Here is a 25,431-nt window from a genome sequence, read left to right on the forward strand (position 1 = left end):
ATTTTCAGTTTATTCCCATCTCCTCTTCAGCCTTACGGGGGAAGACTACTTCATCAATTATTATAAGCATTCGCGCTGAGATCTGTTGGGGTTTCTTCAAATCCATTTCCATTTGCAGTAATACCCTTTAAACTAGGCAAGACTGAACAAAAGACCCGTGGGTTCTGCCTTTCTTAAAAGGATAGTCCACGTAGGACGTGCTCAAAAATCCTTAAAAATCAGATAGATATAAATTCAAATCCCACCTCTATAGAGACTAGCTCATAGAGTCATTGTGTGTTACTCTACTTCAGTCTGTTCAGTAACTCTATGAAATAGGTACTTTTAATATCCCCAGTTTGTATCTGAATAGGCTGGGGCTGAGAAGGGTTCCACAGCTCACTGTCTGGCCAGACATCCTGTTGGGAGTTCCCAAATCAACACACCACCAGCCAGGTCTAGTGGGGACCCTTGCTCATTCTAGGAGGGCCTGGCTCATACCCTCTGAGCCACGGTAGGGGTCATTAGACCTGAGATACGCATGCCCCTCTCTGCTCTGCACCTTCCCTTTCTCAACTTTTGCTGTCATTCTTGGTTTTGCCAGCCCATAATGGGTTTTGGTTTTTTCCTTAGTATGTTTTAACTCCGAGACAAAGCTGCCTTATTCCGTCTGCTGTAGCTGCAGAATATTGTTCCACTGCCTTGTCATTGTTAGGAAGCCCAACAGAAAACCCAGCCCCAGCTACACACCTGTGTGCTTTTGTTCAATATCATGCAAGCTCAAGAGAAAACCATCTGTGTATCCTTGGCACGTTATTATTAAAAGAAAAATCAAAAGCAAATGTGGCAAATGGTTAACATCTATTTAACCTGGGTGGTAGGCACACAGGTGTCATATTATTCCCTGTACTTTCCTCTAAGTTTGAAATATTCCATAAATTAAGTAAAAATAACTATAAATATAAAAGACTGTATCATCTTACAAAATGCAGACAAAATATGGCTTTCCTTATCTAGTTACTACTCACAGAATGAAAATACCTCTTACACATTGGAAAATAAGGATAAAGCCAAGTACGTAAATGCATAATTACCCAGTAGTAGATTACTTATTACTGGGTTTTTGCCCCCAAGGTCTTAAAATATAGACATCTACTCCTCTGATTTAGGGTTTGGCGGTCAAAGCTTTCAAGGGTCATCCTCTAGAGTTAAAGAACTAGTGGTAGAATGGATAGAAAGGCATGGGGCCAAGTCTGGTGACGACCAGAAGGGCTAAATGACCAGCGGTCAGGAGGCTGCACAGAGTGGCATTAATCACCATGGAGAAGGTAGTCCCCCGCCCCCCAACCCCTGGCAACAAAGCATATTCATCAACCTCCTGCGAGGGATTCTTCTCTCAAGGACAGATTTACTTGAACCAAGCTCACAAGACTGATGAATAAAATCAGGGTGCCAATATATTACTTTAATGAGAAATCTGTCATAGAGGCAGTGTGTTGACTCCCTGTAGAGACACTTACATTGAACATCAAATTATAATCACAAGTTTACGTGATTATCACAGTATGAGAAAAGAGGGGTTGTTAGCTACCTCTACTGGTATCAAGCTATAATAGCCCAATGTAGCCTTCCACATGTATGGAAAAACACTGCCAACAGAAACTAAATACTAAAAATAATCCATTGGCCAAAATTCTCTCTTCTCTAGCCAGTTCCTAGATGGAGACTGCCAAAGTTTACCCCATGACACTTACATTTCTATGCTTTTATAGTCATCAAACCCCTCTGTGAACTGAGACTTTCTTTCATTAATGTGCTGGTATACTCAATCACAGCAGGTCTTCTAGGCCACATGTCACCCACAGCATCAATTCTACCAGTTATCTTTCTTAGAACTTATTTTAAAAACTTCATGTAGCAGCTTAGGTTGAGTCAAGGAAAGATGAGGAGATTTTTATGAGGGCCCATGAAATAATTCACAAAGTGCTCACCAGAGTATCCCAAGTTTCTAGACTAGTGCCAGTCACTTAGGAGGCTCTCAATAAATACTTCTTATGTGAATGAAGAAAACTCTCATTAAAAAAAAAAAGTAGTTCAGTACAAGCTTAAAGATCACACATTTTAACTAATCATTCTCACTGCTCACTTGATAGATACAATCATTCAGGTCTAGGAACTTTCTCCTACATGCACTTTTCCACATTCAGCCTCAGTTGCTTTGAGAAAATCCCCAAATGTTATTCATCACCCATCAGCCACTATTACCACTTCTATCACCAAGTACTACCATGGAGGCCTGCTTTCACAGTATTCTTACATTATTTGAGTGCCCAATGGGCACCAAGATGAATGAAGCATAAATTCTTGAGAAAGAAGGTACTTCATCTTATTCCCATACCAATATGAATACCAACCACTCAGCGCAGGATAGAAATAAATGTATAAACATTACTAAAATCTGAATTTATGGAAACATATGGCACCTTGCTGTTAAAATGGACCAACAAAGTTTTTAGTGAAATCAAAGTTCTAGAAGGCAAGAATCCTACTATCCTTAAGATCAGACCTACCCCAGCATGTGTGTGCTATGAGTGTTTTACTCACTGTGTACTGGTACTTCTCATTATATTCACGGTCATTGGCTTTTACTATCCGTTCCACTTCTAAAGAGAGAGAAATCAGGTATGAAATTAAATTTTCAACCAAAAGAAACATACAACTCTTTAAACTAATATCCAATAGGTTACTTTGATTGTCATCAAGGTTATAAGAATTCTTTCTTTTGAAATTTGAAGGGCATTGGTTTTTTTCCAGCCTAAATGTTGGAACGTGTATTGGAAAATCCCAAAATGGAAAGCTGAAATGTTTTTCATTGTCTTTCTGATGCCAGCCATAAAGCAAAACAGTATGTGTCTCCAATTTCTATATCCCTTCAACTCCACTTTCTGTTAACTTCAAGTAGTTCCTAAAAAAGAAGGAGCTGCTAAAAGTCAAAAGCTCCAAAAGGAGCTGCTAAAAGTCAAATGCCAAACTGCTAAAAGTCAAATGCCACACTTCAAGTAGTTCCTAAAAAAGAAGGAGCTGCTAAAAGTCAAATGCCACAAAAGGAAAGGAATCTTTTTTTGTTTTTGTTTTTGTTTTTTTGCTTCAGAGTTACAAGATATAACATAGCCAAACAAAACCATACTGAAGTGGCCAGTGAGGTCACTGGCCTTATAGTCACGGAGCCAAAGATGATATTTCTAAACAACCCATGCATATTGAGAGGAACTTTACATTATCAGGGGACTGAGACCTACCCTTAGCTGGAAGTGGCCAAAAAAATAAAATCTCTTCTGAAAGCAAATGTAGAGTCCCGGTCCAAGGTAGCAACTTAGGAAGATCCTGAACTCACCTCCTCCTATGGACATACTGAATGTACAGATATATCTGGAACAATTTCCTCAGGACAAAACCTAGAAACTGGCTAAGAGACCCCTTCACATTGGGCAAACAAGAGGGAAACCAATCAAAGCAGGTAGGAAACGCTGAGACACAATCTCACTATAAACCCCACCCTCAGACCAAGTGGGAGGCAACTCAAAACCCAGAGCTTCAACCTGAGGAGCAAAGGGTTCAGACTCCACATCGGGCACCCCCACTTTTCAGACAGGTACCTGAGAGACAGCCTCCAAGGCATCTGCTTTGAAGACCAGGGGGGCAGGGCTGTGGCAAACTGAGGAAGAGCTCTTAAAGTGCCCTCAGGCAGACTCATCCCAGGGCCCAGCACAGAAGCAGCCCTTTGAAAAGCACCAGAAAAAGACTCACTAATTTTAAAGCATTGGTCTAAGGGGCACAGACCTCTGGGATACTCTCCAGGGACAGTTGCTGGTGGGTACCATCTCCCTGATCTCCCTCTGCCTTGCTAATGCGGACGGGCACCATCTTTTTTATTTCCTCCTTTATTCTTTTTCCCCCTTGTCTTTTTTTTCTTATTTTTTTCTTTTCCTTTTTTTTTTTTAATTTTTATTTTCCACTGGGTGCCGTCTTTGCACTCCCCCTCTGCCACACTGCAGAGCCCCAGGATCTCCTGGAGGGGAGCATCAACACACACCTGGTGCCCCAGTTTTTACATCTGATCCTGGTTTTCACAGCTGCCACCCAGGGAACACTTCTTGAGTGCCTGACTCTGAAGCTCATGGGCTTATGTTTCTGGATCCCATGGGACTGTAACAATCAAAGATTCTATTCTTGGCAGACTACCACCCCCAGGACACTGCACAGACAGCTGACTGAAACACATTCTCAGTCTTTCTGAGAAAGAGGCCCGTTTGCCTGTCCAAAAGCTTTGGCCTGTGGGGCAGGCTCCTGGTTTGGTACTCTTACAGGGGACTATGGAGAGGCTCTCGGGGAATTGAGGCCAATGGACACAATCTTTGTGCTCTCTCTCTGCCTCGCTCCAGCTCACCAGGATCTTCCAGAAAGGAGCTTATACCCTTCTCTGGTGCCCCAATTTTTCTGGCTACTGCCAGGGGACACTTCTATATCACCTGAAAGCAAGTACAAATAACAAAACCATAGGACAACAAACCCAAAGATTATCATAGTGCAGAAATTAAAATTTGTAGAGGGCAGGAAGAGACAATGCCCCAGAAACACCAGCAGAGCATGTCTTTGTAGTAAGGGTAGCACGTTCTTGCTCCATGTTTACTTAATCCAGAGTTGGCAAAAGGGTAACGGTGGAGTAATGAAAGCCACGGAAGGAAGATCAGCCAAGTAACCAACAGACAGCAATGTTGGACTCTCCTAGTAAATAACCTGACCATCTCAACCTGGGAGTCCCTTAATCTCACAGTTCCCCACCTGGGTAAGTGACAGATCGTAAAAAGTATAGGGATGTGGTAAGAGTCTGACTTTAGAGAAGGTACATACAACCACAGAGATAAAGGAGACTGGAGAGTGGACAGTAGGGATGAGGAAAGAAAGAGCAAGAGAAAAGCAAAGAGAAGGAGAGCTGGAAGTAGAAGGAAGATGAGAAAGAAGACGGAGATGAACAGGGAAAGAAGGGAGATAGGAGAATATCTTACCACCTGCTCCCTGTATACCAGGCACCACGAGTTATAAGAACTGATTCCCTTTTCCCAAAATTCCAAGAGGAATCTAAATGTCTCTACAGTCCCTGTGGCTCAGCTTTCCAGTACGAAGTTCACCTCTGAGGACTGCTCCTGACAAATGACACCCTGTCTTTGGTTATGGTTGGGCTCCTACTATTTGTAGAGTGTTTATCTGTTTGATATCCACCTACATGGCTTCCTTCTTTACCATCTAATAAAGTCAGTTCCCTGTTTATAACTCTGAAATTGAGAACCCACCAGGAAGCAACCTCTCAACCAACTATCCCCTGAAAGAAAGATTTCAAAGTCTGACTATAAAAGCATCATCCTCTCTCACCATTCCCCAACAAAGAGCAAAAATATCAAAGCCCAAAATGGAATTTTGGAGGCTGAGAGACTTAAAAGCTTAGAAAGATAGATGATTTGTTTATTCATCCCCACCTTAACCCAGGCATAGTAAAACTGCCGACAGGAAAACAGTGGATATTACTTGGGGCTGGTGGGGGGGGAGGGGTCTCTTCTGCATGGCGAAGGCTAACCTGGCCCACTGGCCTCCTGCATGTAATTTACAGATTAACTTTAGCTTAAATCAAAAATCAGACGTGCTAACTTGTATATTGATGCCTTTAGTTTAGAGCATATACATTCAGATGATGATCATTTTTAAATTTCACATTTATGTGAAGCACATCCAAGCACAGAATTCCATAGTTCTGTGTCTAATTTTACTTATTCCGAACACCAGAATCTTGACTCCTGTCCAGTGTCTCCATGTAACCATCCTCCCCAAGGACTGAGAATAGCCCTTTCCCAAAGTGGCCAAAGGAGTAATTTCTGGACTGGGAAAGTTTGGATCCTCTCCTGGGTATCCACATTGCTCTTATCCCACGAGACCTTGTCAGAGCCAGGAAGTCCTCTCCTCTTTTTCCTTCTAAAATCTTCTTATTAAGACTTCATCTTTGTCTCTATAATTCCATTAAGTATTATCTTTCTGAACTGAGCCTTCATGGATAAATTCTGGGAGAAGATTTTCCATCCCTTCACTAAGCTCTGCAAAATTCTGGCTTTGGGTTTTAAATCCCTACAGTTTTCTGCCTTTAACCTGAATATGCTAGGCCTGAATTGTCTTTGTAGGAATTTACATTCTTCCATGTGCTACAACAGTGCATGAGGGGATATAAACCCCTGTTGGCAATAAGTTACATCCTGCAAGAAGGGGAAGCAGAGCACAAATCCCCCATAAACAACGCCCACTATGGATTGCTCAGAGGTTCAGTGACTTAATGCCCAACATTTTGTAGGCATCCTTCCAGGTGTGAGAGGAAGGAAAGGAAAGTGCTCATCAAGGGATTTACGAGTTAACACAGTAAGCTCATTCCTGCACAACTGGTATCACTAAATGTGTCTGGTTCCAAAAACGAGTAAGTGATACACATGGATGTATAAAATATAGTAAACCAGAGTATGTTTACAGTGGAATAAAAGAACTTCCAGTTCAAGTTAGCATGTCCTTCTACCTCCCTTACCTCTCAGGTCCCACTGAAATGACAGAAAATATTTTTTTAAGAATAAAAACATAACAGTGCTGGAAAATAAGAATGGGGCTATCAGAGGCTCATAAATTTTAAAGAAAGTCTACAAAATAAAACAGAAATCAGATGGGATCAATTTGACCAAAAAAAAAAATTAAAAAAGATAGGAACAATGCTAGCCAAAAGACTTAGAAGAGTTGTTTTCCCAATGGAGCCCCTGAAAAGTTCCAAATTCAGCCAATAAATACAAAGATTGAGAGTGTGTTGTAGATAGGGTGACAGTCCCAGTGATGCCTAATGTCTTGGCAAAATAATTAAAAATGTCTCAGTTTGGAACATAAATTATCTGATCACCTTAGTTTTGGAGAATTACCAAAATAATTATAATTGAGCCAGTTGGGTCCTCTCACATACCCCTCCCTTACCCACTGAAGAGACTAGGCAACATGCCTAGGGAAGAAACCAAGAGGGGGTGTTCAGGCCTAAGAGAGAAGCAGCTCTGAATCTCCACATCAGCTACAGCAGCCTCGTAAAGCCTGCCTTATTGAGGCAATTGTGGGATTTGCCAGATACCCTGACTAAACCACAATGCTATAGACTGAATGTTTGTGCCCCTCCCAAATTCATATATTGAGACTTAATCCCCAATGTGATGATATTTGAAAGCTTTTGGAAGGTAAGTAGGTCATGAGGGTGGAGCCCCAGTGAATGGGATTAGTGTCGTTAAAAAAGAGGCCCGGGGCTTCCCTGGTGGCACAGGGGTTAAGAGTCCACCTGTCGATGCAGGGGACCGTGCCCCGGGCCGGGAAGGTCCCACATGCCGCGGAGCGGCTGGGCCCGTGAGCCATGGCCGCTGAGCCTGCGCGTCCGGAGCCTGTGCTCCACAACGAGAGAGGCCACAACAGTGAGAGGCCCGCGTACCGCAAAAAGAAAACCAAAAAGAGGCCCCAGAGAGCTCTCTTGCCCCTTTCATTATTTGAAGACACAGAAAGAAGATACCCATCTATGAACCAGGAAGCAGCCCTCACCAGTCCCCAAATCTGCTGATGCCTTGATCATGGACTTCCCAGCCTCCAGAACTGTGAGAAATAAATTTTTATTGTTTACAAGCCACCTAGTCTTTGTACTCTGTTATAGCAAACAGAATGGACTAAGACACACAGAAAAACCTCCCTGTGTGCTGGCTATATCACTGGTCCTCCTATTTAAAGGAGAGGCCTGACAGGGGAAAAGACCTTTGAAACTGAACTAATCCATCTAGCCCTTCATTTGTAAATACAAACCAGCAAACATAAGTCACCAGACATCTGAGAAAAACCAAGAGCACAAAACAGAAGGATCCAAGGGGAAGAGATAATGCTGAAAACAGGTGGGGAAAGGGGGTTGTTTTTCTTTTTAATTCTAATTAGTACCTCAAAGATATTCAAGAAAACATGGACGGCATCCATGAAACAAGAACAAGCTGCTAGGAACAAAGAAAACAGAGAACAAGAGAAAGCTCCTGGAAATTAAAAATATTTAATGCACGAACTGTATAGTAGGAAAGAGAGAATGAAGAATAAGACTTAAGAAATCTCTTAAAATATATAAGAAAATTACTAAAAAGAAATGTGAAAAAAAAACACTTAGGAGAAAGGAACATAAACAATGGATGGGAGGAAATAATCAAATAAATAGAAGAAAATTTCTCTGCACCAGAGTAAGACAACTCTTCAAAGCAAAAGGGCCACCAAGTGCCAGTCAGGATGAATGAAAATGGACCTACAGATCTTCATAAAATTTTGATAAAAAACAAAGAGAATAATATTAAAAACTTACAGAAGGAAAAAAATGGGTAGCCCCAGAGTCATAAGAATTAGAACAACATGAAATTTCTCATCAGCAACAAGGATGATAGAAAACACAGGAGTGATGCCTTCCAGTTTTAAGAAAAAAATGTTTTGAACTTAGAATTCTATACTCAGGCAAATAATCAATCAAGTATGAAAGGGCAATAAAAACATCTTCAGACATGCAAGAGGGTTTACACACAAGATCATCTCCAAAATAATGTAATGTTGTACTCAAGAACGTACAACAGGAAAAATAGTGGTTTACGTTTTTAAAGTAAAGTGGAAGAAAATATGGGAGGATGATGATCAGCTAGAGTCCCTAATGCAAATAAAAATGCCTGACATGATGACCCACACACCTGTTCCAGGTGGACCACCAATTCTACAGAAAAAGGGAAGGCCTGTCTATTGCCCTTTACTTCACAGTCTGTAAGGTAAAAATAATTTCTTTGGGAAAGTACAATAATGTGTTAGTTGTTGGCTCAAACAATAATTTCTCTAACAACTCCTCATAAAGTAGTCATTGTTTGAGAGAAAGAATATAATATGAGAATTTTAGAGCTGTGTTTTATAACAGGCCTATGGATATCATCTCAAACACAATTCCAAGGGCCCAATGACAGAGTCTCTGTACTCAGTCCCTGCTGAGCTGATGAAGTTCAGAAATGTATTTTAAGATATTTAAAAGAGCAAATGAACTACATGTCCTTCGAGCAATCATCCTAATTATTTCTCTCAACTGCACTTGCGCTAAACACTAAATGACTATAAGCTTGAGATTGAACTTCCTAGAAAATACCTGGAGAGCTGCTATGCTGTGTTGCTAGCTGAGTATAGATGTGTAAGGCAGAAGACCAACGTTTAATAGTGTTAGCATTCTTTTGTGACAGCTGAGGAGCCTACCAAGACACGTGTTTGGATAGGAAGCCATCCTTCTCCATTTCAGTGAGCCAAGGAAATAGCCATTAGCAGAGGCAAAATTATCTTAGACATTGTTTTTCATCTGCTCCAGAATATAGTAAAAGAGGTCATTAAACCTTCAAAGCTCTGTTTCACACAGGGTGTTGGAAATAGCCTTTACTCCCCAAATCTCATCAAGGCTAAACTAATTTGATGTCTGCCTCAATCAAATAAAATATCAATGAAGCACTCATAGAATGCTTATCTTTGAGCCACGTGCTTCCTGTTACATGATCCAAGATAACTAACTGAGGATACCTCACCTATTTTATGAAATGGTTATTTATAAATCAGTTAAATGTTAGGGAACATTTATCAAAAAGAGTAACCTGAGTTTCAGAATATGACCTGGAGGTAGCCCTCCCTCCCTGAAATAATTATCTTATAGGGCTGACAGTTTCTTTGACTTGGTTTCAGACAATGAAACCATATCCATTTATGTATGCATGTATGCTTGTCTTTCCTTTTCGAAGGAGGAGATGCATCTAGAAAAATCCAACAGTGTTATCAGATAACTAAGACATAAGTTTAAAAGGTGGGAGAGGGCTTCCCTGGTGGCGCAGTGGTTGAGAGTCCGCCTGCCGATGCAGGGGATACGGGTTCGTGCCCCGGTCCGGGAAGATCCCGGACCCATCCGCGGAGTGGCTGGGCCCGTGAGCCATGGCCGCTGAGCCTGCGCGTCCGGAGCCTGTGCTCCACAACGGGAGAGGCCCCAACAGTGAGAGGCCCGCGTACCGCAAAAAAAAAAAGGTGGGAGAAAAAAAGGGCGGGGGGGGTAATTCCCTGGTGGGCCAGTGATTAGGACTCCACGCTTCCACTGCAGGGAGCCTAGGTTCAATCCCTTGTCTGGGAACTAAGATCTCTAAAATCCCAGAATCACGTGGCGCAGCCAAAATACAAAACAAAACAAAAAATTTAAAAAGATGGGAGGGACCTAACACTACTCTGCTGGGAATTTTTAATTGCAATCAAGATGCTGTTCTCAAGTCACCAAGACTTTTTAGACCCATAAAAATAGGTTTGATGGGGCTTCCCTGGTGGCGCAGCGGTTGAGAGGCCGCCTGCCGATGCCGGGGACACGGGTTCGTGCCCCGGTCCGGGAAGGTCCCACATGCCGCGGAGCAGCTGGGCCCGTGAGCCATGGCCGCTGAGCCTGTGCATCCGGAGCCTGTGCTCCGCAACGGGAGAGGCCACAACAGTGAGAGGCCCACGTACCGCAAAAAAAATAAAATAGGTTTGATGAAAGAGCCCTCAGAAGAGGCCAGGATCACAAAGCAAGAGGCCCGAGATCTTCCACCAAACGATCTGCGTGAGCACATTTTAACTCAGGACCTCTCCTTACCTATGCTTCCTCTGTAAAATAATGCCACCTTCTGTTGCCATCATTAAGTGAGAAAATGTAGGGAAAGCACTTTATAAACAGAAAAATAGTTGAAGAGTCTTTTTTAATGAAAAAAAATAGCAAATAAGAGGTGAAGAAAAAGGAAATCATCCAAGCTTGGCTAGTCAGTCTTAACATCACTATTACTATTATTGCTGAAGAGGGTCTGAAGTAATTTTCTAAATAGTCTCAGTAGAAATTGACAAATGCCCATTGATTCTACTCTAGGTCCTCAAAGGCAACACCCACTTCCTAATCTGGGCTCTTCTCCCTCATAACAAAATACATTTTACATTATCCAGCTTCCACTTCCAGGAGACAAGAGAAGACAGGTCACTTACATCTTTTTTGATGAGTTTGTCTCTGAACAATGCATAACACCTTAGGGTTTAAGACTAGTTAGTGAACGCAGCAACTCTGTTAACAAGACCAAGAGTAAAGGGAAGATTTAGGAGGCTTCCACCAGGCCCATGAGTGATCACAGCAACTATGAGCCCACAATTAATGAACACACTGTCTTTCTTCAATTAACTCCAGAGCATTTTGTCCTTTACCAAATGTGGTTTAGGAGACAGCCTCCAGGCAGTTGGCTTTAGCTCCCCAAAATCATGAAAGGATGAAGCACCACAGAGAATTTAGGGGTCTCTGTATATAACCCTGATGGCACGGACTGACATTTCCTTATCAAGGTTGGTCCCAGTCCAGAAGCTGAGGAAGGTCTCAAAACACGGAGAATCATTTGGGGTTTGGGGGTTGTTGGTTTTTTGGGTTGGGTCAGAAATCTCACAAAAATTCCCTCAAGCCAAATCAATAACTTAAGCTTTTTCCCTTCCTAATTTGTCACAATCTGGTCTGTGGTTGGGAGCCAAAGCAATTCATTAAAGACATGAGGAAAGAACAATGAGTAGGGAGAACTTTAAAGAAAAGAGTTCCCCAGCCTTCAAGATTTCCTGATTTGATTCCAAGAGCACATTCTGATACAATTGAAAACTATGTGTCCTGAATCAGGGTTTCCTATTGAAACCCAGTGGTGACCTGCAGCTGTTGGGATTTATTGACATTTAATCAGCAAACTAAAGAGAGAATGGAGGCAAAAGAGAAAAATCTTTCCACAAGTTTTAAAAAAATTCTTGTCCTCAGAAAAGAGCTTGGAAACAGAATTAGGGGAGTCAAACAAATACTAAAGGGCCTTGGGTTTGTTTTCCTCTGGGCTGAGCCAATTTGCTCATCAGGTCCAGATATCTGGAAAATTTGATTTATTGGAAGCTTTGTTCCTCTCATGGCTTACGACAGCTTCACAAAGAAAAATAAAAATATTTTACCAATTCATTCTTCTTCAAGCATACGTGAATTATATGATACACATTACAAGTAAAATGGACAAAAATTTTCTTATGAGCCCTCACCATGTGGTTTTCTGTAAGTATAGATTCACAACTGGAGATTTAAGACTTACTGTAATATAGTGAAGATAATAACAGCTAACATTTATTGAGCACTGGTTAAAAGCTAGATACTGTATGAAGCGTTTCACATGCATTAACCCTCAAAACAATCCTATTAGGTACGCACTATTATTAGCCCCACTTTACAAGTGAGAAAAATAAAGGCCTAGCACGATTATGCAATAGAGTCAGATTTCAAACGCTGAACTTCCGACCTTGTAAAAGGAGCTTGGAAGAGATTCTAGGTATAAGGAGATGGTGGGTGGTACCATGCAGAGATGATTGGGAAACTGTAAATTAATGCATGCCTGTGTCCAGAGGTCAAGGAGAGGGAGAAGAGGCCTCTCTAGACAAAAGTGATACTCCAGGATGTACTGCAAGTCACAGACTCCTTCCCAATTAACCTTGGCGCCCTGGGACCTCTTACATTTCATCCCCTCCAGCCTTCTCTCTGCTTCACAGTAAAGGCCCCCTCGGAGAAACTGACTGCCCTCTCCTTGGAGACTTTCAGCAGTCGTTGCTGAGAAGACTCTCCCAAACCCCTGTCCAAAACTTACTGCTTTCTTAGCCACCTTTCTCTTATGGATCTGGTGCTAGACCGCTGGGTTTTTAAATCTACATTCTTTTACAATTTGATTATCTACAGCAAAAATTGCATTGTTATGGACTACGCCAGGATCAGAATGTTTTCTGTACAGATGAAAAACAGCTATATTTTTCTATAGCCTGCCTATGCAAAAAAAAAAAAAAAAAACCTCAGGATCTACCCCAAGGATCCCAAGAGCCTAGAAAAAGCTGAAGGACATTTAATTTCCCTTTGTGAGACACATTCCAGCCATCCAAGGGAAATCAAGCCACCTGTCACAAAGTGAGAGGAAAGAACCCCAGGTGGGGAAGACAGAGACACGTGAGAAGGAAATCTGAAGAGGGTTCTTATCTGCTTCATACCTTATCAGCTTACACAGGAAGCTGTGTTTCTCAAAGCTTGTGTTTGTCATTTTGAGATGCATAGGGCTATAAATATGAGTTTCATTAGTACATACTGGTTTCAGGTCTCAATCCCTGAAACCGTGTGGCAAATAAAATCTGCTGGAGCCAAGACAAAGTGATTTATTGCAGAAATATTTAATGAACTCCTTTGAGCAAGGCTCTATTCTAGACAGTGAAGGAAAAACAAACAAGACATCAATAGTCTTCAAAGGGTACACGTGCCTACAATACCTGCACAGCAAGGAAGCAGAAGAGAGGCCTAGGGAGACACAGAAAGCAGAGAAAAGGAAATGCAAGTCCAGGTGGGTGGTCAAAATGCATCCCCACCTGTCCTAGGCAGCTCTGAAGGGAAGTTAGGCAGCTGTCTACAAACTGTGGAGTGTGGTAGGTTGTTTTGCCAAGCACCTTATCTAAGCTGAGCCATAGTCATTTACTGAAAAGAGAAGACATTTGGTAGAGGTGGTCTGCCACCTGAGATGGGGTGAAATATGGGCTTTGCAAGAGGATATCTACAGTTCCTCCTCAGATGTGCCTTCTAGTCGAATATTGGACCAAGTGTGAAAAGACAGAAAGAAAACCATAGGGGCCTCAATTTATTTACCTAGTCGTGAAGCACTCAGATAATACACGTTTTAAATAGAGATAAAATAGAGCCAGAACTTTGGGCAGAAAAGAAATCTGCCTACTTCTCTGCCCCTCCTCTGCACACACTCTGGTCCAAGCCACCTCACCTCTCCTCCCAGCTGTCATAATAACCCCTCCTCAGGTCTCCTCACTTCTACCCCTGCCCCTATCATCTGTTTTCAACAGAGCAACCAGAGTGACCCTTTTAGAATTGCATGAGTTTCCGATTGCTGCTCTAGCAAATCACCACAAATGTAGTTGCTTAAAACAACACAAACATATCATCTTATCGTTCTGGAAGTAGGAAGTCCAAAAATGGATCTCACAAGGCTAAAATCAAGGTGTTTCTTCAAGACTGAGTCCCTTCTGGAGGCTCTAGAAGAGAATCTGCTCCTTGCCTTTTCTAGCTTCTAGAGGCTGCCACATTCCTTGGGTCATGGAGGCATCACTCTGACTTCTGCTTCCACCATTATATTGCCTTCTCTGATTTTGACTCTGCTGCCTCCCTCTTATAAGAACCCTTGTGATTACAATGGGCCCACCCTTATAGTCTTTCCATTGTAAGATCCTTAACTTCATCACATCTGCAAAGTGTCTTTTACCATATAAGGTCACATAGCCACAGGTTCTGAGGTTTAGGACATGGACATCTTTGCAGGAGGGGACATTAATCTGCCTACCACAAAAATCATCTCTTTTCTCTGCACAAAATGTCCAGTGTTGCTCTATCTCAAGAGAGAAGCCAGCTCTTACAAAGGCTTCAGGGCCCTGCTTGATCTTCACACACCCACCCTGTTACCTCTCTGACCTCAAATCACTGCCAAAAGCAGACCCTCCATGAAGCTTAAGCTTCAGCTCACCTCACTTGCACCTTCCATCCCAAGGCCCTGGGAATAGCACTAGAAATTTGTTTGCATTGCTTTTACTCTGTTTTGCTTTTTGATTTGCAATATTAAAATATTTTAGCCACAAGAGCTAAGACCATTGTCTCCTCCACTCTATTTCCTCCTGTCACATTTTGCCTCGTGTGAGATGATGCTGGAATCCACATGAGGGGCTCTCAAGTGGGAAATACATTGAGTTTGTGTTTAGTGGAGTGTATTTATGTGATTCATTGTCACTTCTGTATAGATTTAACTTACTGGTGGTCACCCCAGAGTAGGAATGGTTCTCCTATCTCCATGGGGAATCACCCAGCATTGCAAGATGAAGGTGCAGGGCCCAAGGTCATACGGCAGCATGACTGTGTCTGATAGCACCTGGCACCAGAAGAATGTGGATCATGGAGGAGACAGAGGTTTGCAATACAGAGCCAGAAGTTAGCCTACACAGGATTCTTCCAATCATCACACATGGAAAATTGTATGGGGAAGATTTAACTTTCATCAACTACTAGTCAAAACAGAATTTATCTCATGTTAGCAGTATTAGGAGAATGAAGTGCTGAGTATCCTCAATACTATATGTAATAAGCATATCATATATTTTTTTTACATGGGGACTGCAAAATATAAAATTTATTAGGATTCCTGTGCTTATAGAGCACAAACCAATTTGTACTAGTACTAAATATAGTAAGTACATCTGTCACAGCTCAGATATGAAGGAAACTTGATGGAAGTTTTCCCAAGGTTGACAATTCTAAATCTTTACATGACATTACGAAGTCATGAAGCTGGAAAACTATTCTAATCTATCATAAGCTAACATAATTTTTAAACTAATTTACATGAGTTCAAGATGGCAGCGTAGAGGGTCGTGCGCTCACTCCCTCTTGTGAGAGCACCGGAATGACAACTAAATGCTGAACTATCATTGACAGGAAGACACTGGAACTCGCCAAAAAAGATAGCCCACACCCAAAGACAAAGGATAAGCTGCAATGAGACAGTAGGAGGGGTGCAATCACAATAAAATCAAATCCCATAACTTCTGGGTGAGTGACTCACAAACTGGAGAACACTTATACCACAGAAGTCCACCCACTGGAGTGAAGGTTCTGAGCTCCATGTCAGGCTTCCCAACCTGGGGGTCTGGCAATGGGAGGAGGAATCCCCAGAGAATCAGATGTTGAAAGCCAGCGGGATTTGTTTGCAGAACTTTGACAGGACTGGGGGAAACAGAGACTCCATTCTTGGAGGGCACACACAAAGCAGTGTGCCCATCAGGACCCAGGGGAAGGAGCAGTGACCCCGTAGGAGACAGAATCAAATGTACCTGCTAGTGTTGGACGGTCTCCTGCAGAGGCGGAAGGCAGCTGTGGCTCACCACAAGGACAAAGACAGTGGCAGCAGAAGTTCTGGGAAGTACTCATTGGTATGAGCCCTCCCAGTGTCCACCATTAGCCCCACCAAAGAGCCTGTATGCTCCAGTGCTGGGTCACCTCAGGCCAAACAACCAACAGGGAGGGAACTCAGCCCCACCTATCAGCAGACAAGCAAATTAAAGTTTTACTGAGTTCTGCCCACCAGAGTAACACCCAGCTCTACCCACAACGAGTCCCTCCCATCAGGAAGTTTGTACAAGTCTTTTCAACATCCTCATCCATGCGAAGCCAGACAGCAGAAGCAAGAAGAACTACAATCCTAAAGCCCACAGAAGGAAAACCACAATAACAGAAAGATAGACAAAATGAAAAGGCAGAGGACTATGTTCCAGATGAAGCAACAAGATAAAACCCCAGAAAAACAACTAAATGAAGTGGAGACAGGCAACCTTCCAGAAAAAGAATTCAGAATAATGATAGTGAAGATGATCCAGGACATCAGAAAAAGAATGGAGGCAAAGATTGAGAAGATGCAAGAAATGTTTAACAAAGACCTAGAAGAATTAAAGAACAACAAAAAAAAGAGATGAACAATACAATGACTGAAATGAAAAATACACTAGAAGGAATCAATAGCAGAATAACTGAGGCAGAAGAATGGATAAGTGACCTGGAAGACAGAATGGTGGAAATCACTGCATGGAACAGAAGAAAAAAGGGTGAAAAGAAATGAAGACAGCCTAAGAGACATCTGGGACAACATTAAACACACCAACAATCACATTCTAGGGGTCCCAGAAGGAGAAGAGAGAGAGAAGGACCTGAGAAAATCTTTGAAGAGATTATAGTTGAAAACTTCCCTAACATGGGAAAGGAAATAGCCCCCCAAGTCCAGGAAGCACAGAGAGTCCCAGGCAGAATAAGCCCAAGGAGAAACACACCAGGACATATATTAATCAAACTGACAAAAAAGTAAAGACAAAGAAAAATAATTAAAAGCAACAAGGGAAAAACAACAAACAACATACAAGGGAACTCCCATAAGGTTAACAGCTGATTTCTCAGCAGAAAATCTGCAAGCCATAAGGGAGTGGCATGATATATTTAAAGTGATGAAAGGGAAGAACCTACAACCAAGAATACCCTACCCAGCAAGGATTTCATTCAGATTTGATGGAGAAATCAAAAGCTTTACAAACAAGCAAAAGCTAAGAAAATTTAACACCACCATACCAGCGCTACAACAATTGCTAAAGGAACTTCTGTAAGTGGGAAACACAAGAGAAGAAAAGGACCTACAAAAACAAACCCAAAACAATTAAGAAAATGGTAATAGGAACATACCTATCGATAATTACCTTAAATGTGAATGGATTAAATGCTCCAACCGAAAGACACAGACTGGCTGAATGGATACAAAAACAAGACCCATATATATGCTGTCTACAACAGACTCACTTCAGGCCTAGGGACACATACAGCCTGAAAGTGAGGGGATGGAAGAAGGTATTCCATGCAAATGGAGATCACGAGAATGAGAGAGTAGTAATATTCATATCAGACAAAATACACTTTAAAATAAAGAATGTTACAAGAGACAAGGAAGGACACTACATAAGGATGAAGGGAACAATCCAAGAAGAAGATATAACAATTGTAAATATATATTTACACCTAACATAGGAGCACCTCAATACATAAGGCAACTGCTAATAGCTATAAAAGAGGCAATCTACAGTAACACAATAATACTGGGGGATTTTAACACCTCACTTACACCAATGGACAGATCTTCCAGACAGAAAATTAATAAGGAAACACAAGCTTTAAATGACACAACGGACCAAGTAGGTTTAATTGATATTTACAGGACATTCCATCAGAAAACAGCAGATTACACTTTCTTTTCAAGTGCACACAGAACATTGTCCAGGATAGATCACATCTTAGGTCACAAATCAAACCTCAGTAAATTTAAGAAAATTCAAATTGTATCAAGCATCTTTTCTGACCACAACACTATGAAATTAGAAATCAATTACAGAAAAAAAACTAAAATAATAGAAACACATGGAGGCTAAACAATACACTACAAAGTAACCAAGAGGTCACTGAAGAAATCAAAGTGGAAACCAAAAAATATCTAGAGACAAATGACAATGAAAACATGATGAGTCACAACCTATGGGATGCAGCAAAAGCACTTCTAAGAGGGAAGTTTATCACAACACAATCCTACCTCAAGAAACAAGAAAAATCTCAAATAAACTATCTAACCTTACACATAAAGTAATTAGAGAAAGAAGAATAAACAAAACCCAAAGTTAGTAGAAGGAAAGAAATCATAAAGATCAGAGCAGGAATGAATGAAATAGAAACAAAGAAAACAATACCAAAAATCAATAAAACTAAAAGCTGGTTCTTTAAGAAGATAAACAAACTTGAAAAACCTTTAGCCAGACTCATCAAGAAAAAGAGGGAGAGGATGCAAACCAATACAATTAGAAATGAAAGAGGAGAAGTTACAATGGACACCGCAGAAATAAAAAGCATCATAAGAGACTACTACAAGCAACTATATACCAATAAAATGAACAACCTGAAGAAATGCACAAATTCTTAGAAAGGTATAACCTTCCAAGACTGAACGAGGAATAAATTGAAAATACGAACAGACTAATCACAAGTAATGAAATTGTAACTGTGATTAAAAACCTTCCAACAAACAAAAGTCCAGGACCAGATGGTTTCACAGGTGAATTCTATCAGACGTTTAGAGAAGAGCTAACACCCATCCTTCTCAAACTCTTCCAAAAAATTGCAGAGGGAGGAACACTCCCAAACTCATTCTACAAGGCCACCATCACCCTGATACCAAAACCAGACAAAAATACTAGAAAAAAAGAAAATTATAGACCAATATCACTGATAAATATAGATGCAAAAATCCTCAGCAAAATACTATCAAACAGAATCCAGCAACACATTAAGAGGATCATACACCATGATCAAGTGGGATTTATCCCAGGGATGCAAGGATTCTTCAACATATGCAAATCAATCAATGTGATACAACATAATAAAATACTGAAGAATAAAAACCATATGATCATCTCAATAGACGGAAAACAAGCTTTTGGCAAAATTCAACACCCATTTATAATAAAAACTCTCCAGAAACTGGGCATAGAGGGACCCTAGCTCAACATAATAAAGACCATATACAACAAACTCACAGAAAACATTCTCAATGGTGAAAAACTGAAAGAACTTCCTCTAAGATCAGGAACAAGACAAGGATGTCCACTCTCACCACTATTATTCAACATAGTTTTGAAAGTCCTAGCCACAGGAATCAGACAGGAAAAATAAATAAAAGGAATACAAATTGGAAAAGAAGAAATAAAACTGTCACTGTTTGCAGATGACATGATACTATACAGAGAATCCTAAAGATGCTACCAGAAAACTAATAGAGCTAATCAATGAATTTGGTAAAGTTTCAGGATACACAATTAATGCACAGAAATCTCCTGCATTCCTATACACTAACAACGAAAGATCAGAAAGAGCAGTTAAGTAAACAATCCCATTCACCACAGCAAAAAAAAGAATAAAATACCTAGGAATAAACCTACCTAAGTAGGTAAAATACCTGTACTCAGAAAACTATAAGACACTAATGAAAGAAATCAAAGATGACACAAACAGGTGGAGAGATGTACCGTGTTCTTGGATTGGAAGAATCAACATTGTGAAAATGACTATACTACCCAAAGCAATCTACAGATTCAATGCAATCCCCATCAAATTACCAATGGCATTTTTCATAGAACTAGAACAAAAAATCTTAAAATTTGTATGGAGTCACAAAAGATCCCAAATAGTCAAAGAAATCTTGAGAAGAAGAAAAACAAAAAATGGAGCTGGAGGAATCAGACTCCCTCGCTTCAGACTATACTACAAAGCTACAGTAATCAAGACAATATGGTACTGGCACAAAAACAGAAATATAGATTAATGGAAAAGGATAGAAAGCCCAGCGATAAACCCACCTATTGTCAACTAATCTATGACAAAGCAGGAAAGGATATACAGTGGAGAAAAGACAGTGTCTTCAATAATTGGTGCTGGGAAAACTGGACAGCTACATGTAAAATAATGAAGTTAGAACACTCCCTAACACCATACACAAAAATAAACTCAAAATGGATTAAAGACCTAAATGTAAGGGCAGACACTATAAAACTCTTAGAGGAAAGCATAGGAAGAACACTCTTTGACATAAATCACAGCAAGATCTTTTTTGACCCACCTCCTAGAGAAATGGAAATAAAAACAAAAATAAACAAATGGGACCTAATGAAACTTAAAAGCTTTGCACAGCAAAGGAAACCATAAACAAGATGAAAAGACAACCCTTAGAATGGGAGAAAATATTTGCAAACAAAGCAACTGACAAAGGATTAATCTCCAAAATATATAAATACCTCATGCAGCTCAATATCAAAAAAACAAAAAACCCAATCCAAAAATGGGCAGAAGACCTAAATGTACATTTCTCCAAAGAAGACATACAGATGGCCAAGAGGCATAGAAAAGCTGCTCAACATCACTAATTATTAGAGAAATGCAAATCAAAACTACAATGAGGTATCACCTCACACTGGTTAGAATGGGCATCATCAGAAAATCTACAAACAATAAATGCTGGAGAGGGTGTTGAGAAAAGGGAACCCTCTTGCACTGTTGGTAGGAATGTAAATTGATACAGCCACTATGGAGAGCATTATGGAGGTTCCTTAAAAAACTGTAAATAGAATTACCATACGACCCAGCAATCCCACTGCCAGGCATATACCCAGAGAAAACCATAATTCAAAAAGACACATGCACCCCAATGCTCATTGCAGCACTATTTACAATATTCAGGTCATGAAGCAACCTAAATGTCCATCAACAGACGAATGAATAAAGAAGATGTGGCACATATATACAATGGAATATTACTCAGCCATAAAAGGAAATGAAATTGAGTAATTTGTAGTGAAGTGAATGGACCTAGTGTCTGTTGTACAAAATGAAGTAAGTCAGAAAGAGAAAAACAAATACCGTATGCTAATATATATATATGGAATCTAAAAAAAAAAAAGTTTCTGAAGAACCTACGGGCAGGATAGGAATAAAGACGCAGATGTAGAGAATGGACTTGAGGAAACGCGGAGGGGGAAGGGTAAGCTGGAATGAAGTGAGAGAGCGGCATGGACATATATACACTACCAAATGTAAATAGATAGCTAGTGGGAAGCAGCCGCACAGCACAGGGAGATCAGCTCAGTGCTTTGTGACCACCTAGAGGGGTGGCATAGGGAGGGTGGGAGGGAGATGCAAGAGGGAGGGGATATGGGGATATATGTATATGTATAGCTGAATCACTTTGTTATAAAGCAGAAACTAACACACCATTGTAACTCAATTATACTCCAATAAAGATGTTAAAAAGAAAAATGAAGATGTGGTACATATATACAATGGAATATTACTCAATCATAAAAAGGAACGAAACTGGGTCATTTGTAGAGATATGGATGGACCTGCAGACTGTCATACAGAATAAAGTAGGTCAGAAAGAGAAAAACAAATATTGTATATTAACAGATGTACGTGGAATCTAGAAAAATGGTACAGACAAACCGGTTTGCAAGGCAGAAATAGAGACACAGATGTAGAGAATAAATGTATGGACACCAAGGGGGAAAAGCAGAGGTGGGTGTGGGGGGCATGAATTGGGAGATTGAGATTGACATATATACACTAATATGTATAAAATAGATAACTAATGAGAACCTGCTGTGTATTACATGCTACTCCACTTCGCCGTACAGTAGAAAATAACACAACATTGTAAAACAACTATACCTCAATTTAAAAAGAAAAACTAATTTAAATAATGTGCTAGAGGAAAAATTGAATTATCTTTCCCGTGTCTCTATAGAAAATTATATAACAAAATAATGGTCATGAAAGAGGCAATCAAAAAATATGGGGCCAAAAATACAGGAAGAAAGGTATTATAAAAGTGTATCAGGCAGTGAATTAATGAAGATATTATGGTTTTTGGGGGGTTTTGTGAAATGTATGGTATGTTTCAGATTTTCAAATTTGTGATATATAGGGATTTATTTTCTCATGCTAAATGAACATGTCCTTTCATACCTAATTTTGTATTAGTTTAAAGCCTCAAAAAACTGGATCCAGCCATGATAACCACCCTCCCCCTTGCTCATTCAACTCCAGTCACAGTGGCCTCTATGTTGTTCCTCGGACATGCCAGGCCCACTCCCACCTCGAAGCGTTTGCACTTGCTGCTCCCTCCACCTACAATGCTTATCCTCCAGATAACTACATAGCTCCCCTCTCACTTCTTTCAAATCTTTGCTCAACTATGTCTTTCTCAATTCAGCCTTCCCTGATTATCCTTTTTAAAACTGCAGCACTTCCAATGTACAAGATGACTTACTTATTCATTTATATTGCTGACTATCTTTCCCTCCCCCCACAAGAATGTAAGCTCCATACAGATTGAAGGTTCTTTTATTTTTTTAAATCTGTTTTGTCCACAGTTGTTTTTTTTCTGTTTGGAACAGTGTCTGGCACATAACAAGTGTTCAGTAAGTATTTGTGAAATGGCTGGCTGGCTGACTGGATGAACGGATAAATGAATAAATGAATGAATGAACTACCAATCAAAGTTTAGATTATCAAGAGACAACCAGCACTGCCACAGTGAGACAAGATCATTCCAGCCAAAATCACTGAAATGCGATGTCTTAATTGGTTTATTCAGCGCATGAAGGTAGATTTACAATTCATAGTAGGATTTTAATTTCTAAATTATTAAAAGTATTTTCTTTATAGAAAATACCATGGTTGGGATTATCTCATAAACTTTCAGATTTCATTCCACCATCAAAAGAAAATCCAGATTTCAAAATTAAGCCAAGAAATAAAAAAATTTTATTTTCCTTTAAATTAGGAAGTTCTGTTCGAATGAATAGTGAAAGCAACATTAGTTGAGAAATAGGTCCACCAGAGAACTATAACTCAAGTAGCATTTAATAAAACTACTTAAAATAATAATGACAGCCACCATTCATTAAGTGCTTGCTATATGCCAGATACTGGCTCAAATACTAAATTAAAGGTGAGTTCTAAGGTGTGGGTATGTGGAAGGAATATAAAAGCATTTTTTAATAATAAATGATTATAATTCTTGGGATGAAATTTTTCAATTAAGAAATTTTTTTATAAAACCAAAGTATGACAAGTAATATTATACATTTGGGAATCCTAAATAATAAAGAAATGGAGAATTGGAGCTATGTATTTGGAAATATGTTCTAAGCACAATAAATATGTATGACATAGACTGCTATTCTGAGTTTTATTATTTTATTATTCACTGTAATGAGGTAGTTCAAGATAGATTTATATTTGTGTATGTGTCATAGCTAAAGTTTAAACTCATTCTAGCAGATATTACTCAGCCATAAAAAAGAACAAAATATAATGCCATCTGCAGCAACATGGATCGATCCAGCAATTGTCACACTGAGTGAAGTCAGACACAGAAAGACAAATATCATATGATATCCCTTATATGTGGAATCTAAATAAAAAGTGTACAAATGAACTTATTTACAAAACCAAAGTAGAGTCGTGGATGTAGAAAACAAACTTATGGTTATGAGGGGATAAGGGGTGGGGGGGGAGGGATAAACTGGGAGATTGGGATTGACATATACTCACTACTATATATAAATTAGATAACTAATAAGAACCTGCTGTATAACACAGGGAACTCTACTCAATACTCTGTAATGACCTATATGGGAAAAGAATCTAAAAAAAAAAGAAAGAGTGGACATATGTATATATATAACTGATTCACTTTGTTGTACACCTGAAACTAACACAACATTGTAAATCAACTATACTCCAATAAAATGGTTTTTAAGTTAGAAGAAAAAAAAGAATATAATAATAATGGTTATATAATAATGAATCCAACCTGGCTTATATTTGTCTTTATACCCACACAATTGTAAAACATTATTTTTAATATTTTTTGGAGGAAGGGGCCCATGAAAGCCCCATGAAAGACATATGCGACCTTGGTCTGATTCTTCCCATCCCATACCCCATGAGCATGCTAAGGGCTTCACTGTGGAGTAATGCAAGTTGCTCCACAACCCTCACATTTTGGAATCAAGAACAGCTTTAGCTAGCTTAAAGAAAGCCTCAAATTATCTGCTTTTTTTGCTTCCCATATTACCAAAGTACCTAAAATCTGAATTAGGTATTTTACACAGGAACAATGCTCTTCCTGATTGTTTTGTATAAAAGCACATATACGCTTTAAAGTAATTGTCTCTGGACCTCCCATTTGAGCTTACACAGAAAGGGTGAATTACAAATAACAAATAGAAAATAGATTGTAAGCATGTTTTAAATATTTGAGTCAATTAGAATTTTTCACATCTTGCAGAATGTGGGATTTACGTGAATATGGAGATAATAAATAATAAAGCATATATCCAGGAGAAAATTTTTGTTTTCCCACAACACTCATAGTTGGCTTGTTAAATTCTGACATACATCATCAATGTCCCAAGCTTCCTGATAATGTTGTAGAAGTTTATATAAATGTTAAGTGTACCTTTCTTAAATGTCGCAGATATTAAATAACTCATTGAGGTAAAATATCACTTCTGCATGATTTTCCCCCTGACAACCCCAGGCTGATTAGAAGTTCTTTAGTCTGTGCTTCTCTGGAAAATATACTGGTAGCAACGTTTAGTAAACTGTTATTAAGTTATCATTGTTACTGTAAACTTATTTGTGTGAGGATACATGTGTTTTATTGAATCATAAAAAGCTACGTGAAGTCAAGAAAAGTTGGCACTACCTAGCATATCACAGGCACTCAAAAATATTTGCTGACTAACTGAATAAGTAAATGAATATTTTAGATTGAAAAAGGTCTCCAGTCTATAACCAGATCTATAGGAAGTGATATAACCTAAAGAGGCCTCATTCCCAATCACGATGATATAAATGATGGTGACACCAATGTCAGTCCCTCAAGTCATTTGGCCATTCTAACAAGTCCAAGAGGAAGGAACTGACCTCAGCTTTCTCTGCCAATCAGCACCACAGTGGATACAGACCCAGCTATGTAGCCAAAACATTTAGCCTCATTACACAGCTATTTACAAATGAGCTATTTACAGCTCATTACAAATACCTATGACTGACTGTAAAACGAA

The 25,431-nt window shown here is 39.8% G+C and overlaps 1 protein-coding gene across 1 annotated transcript in view; it reads right to left on the reverse strand.

The window, feature by feature from the left end:
- The window catches only part of ATP8B4 (ATPase phospholipid transporting 8B4 (putative)), a 248,531-nt gene that overhangs the window by 208,294 nt on the left and 14,806 nt on the right, over window positions 1-25,431 (reverse strand). Inside the window, exon 3 of the mRNA XM_082858644.1 lies at window positions 2,584-2,642. Coding sequence (XP_082714770.1) covers window positions 2,584-2,642 — 59 coding nt within the window. The remainder of the gene's footprint in view (window positions 1-2,583; window positions 2,643-25,431) is intronic.

Source organism: Leucopleurus acutus (assembly GCF_964270905.1).
Source record: "Leucopleurus acutus genome assembly, chromosome: 1".
NCBI classification, from domain to species: domain Eukaryota; kingdom Metazoa; phylum Chordata; class Mammalia; order Artiodactyla; family Delphinidae; genus Leucopleurus; species Leucopleurus acutus.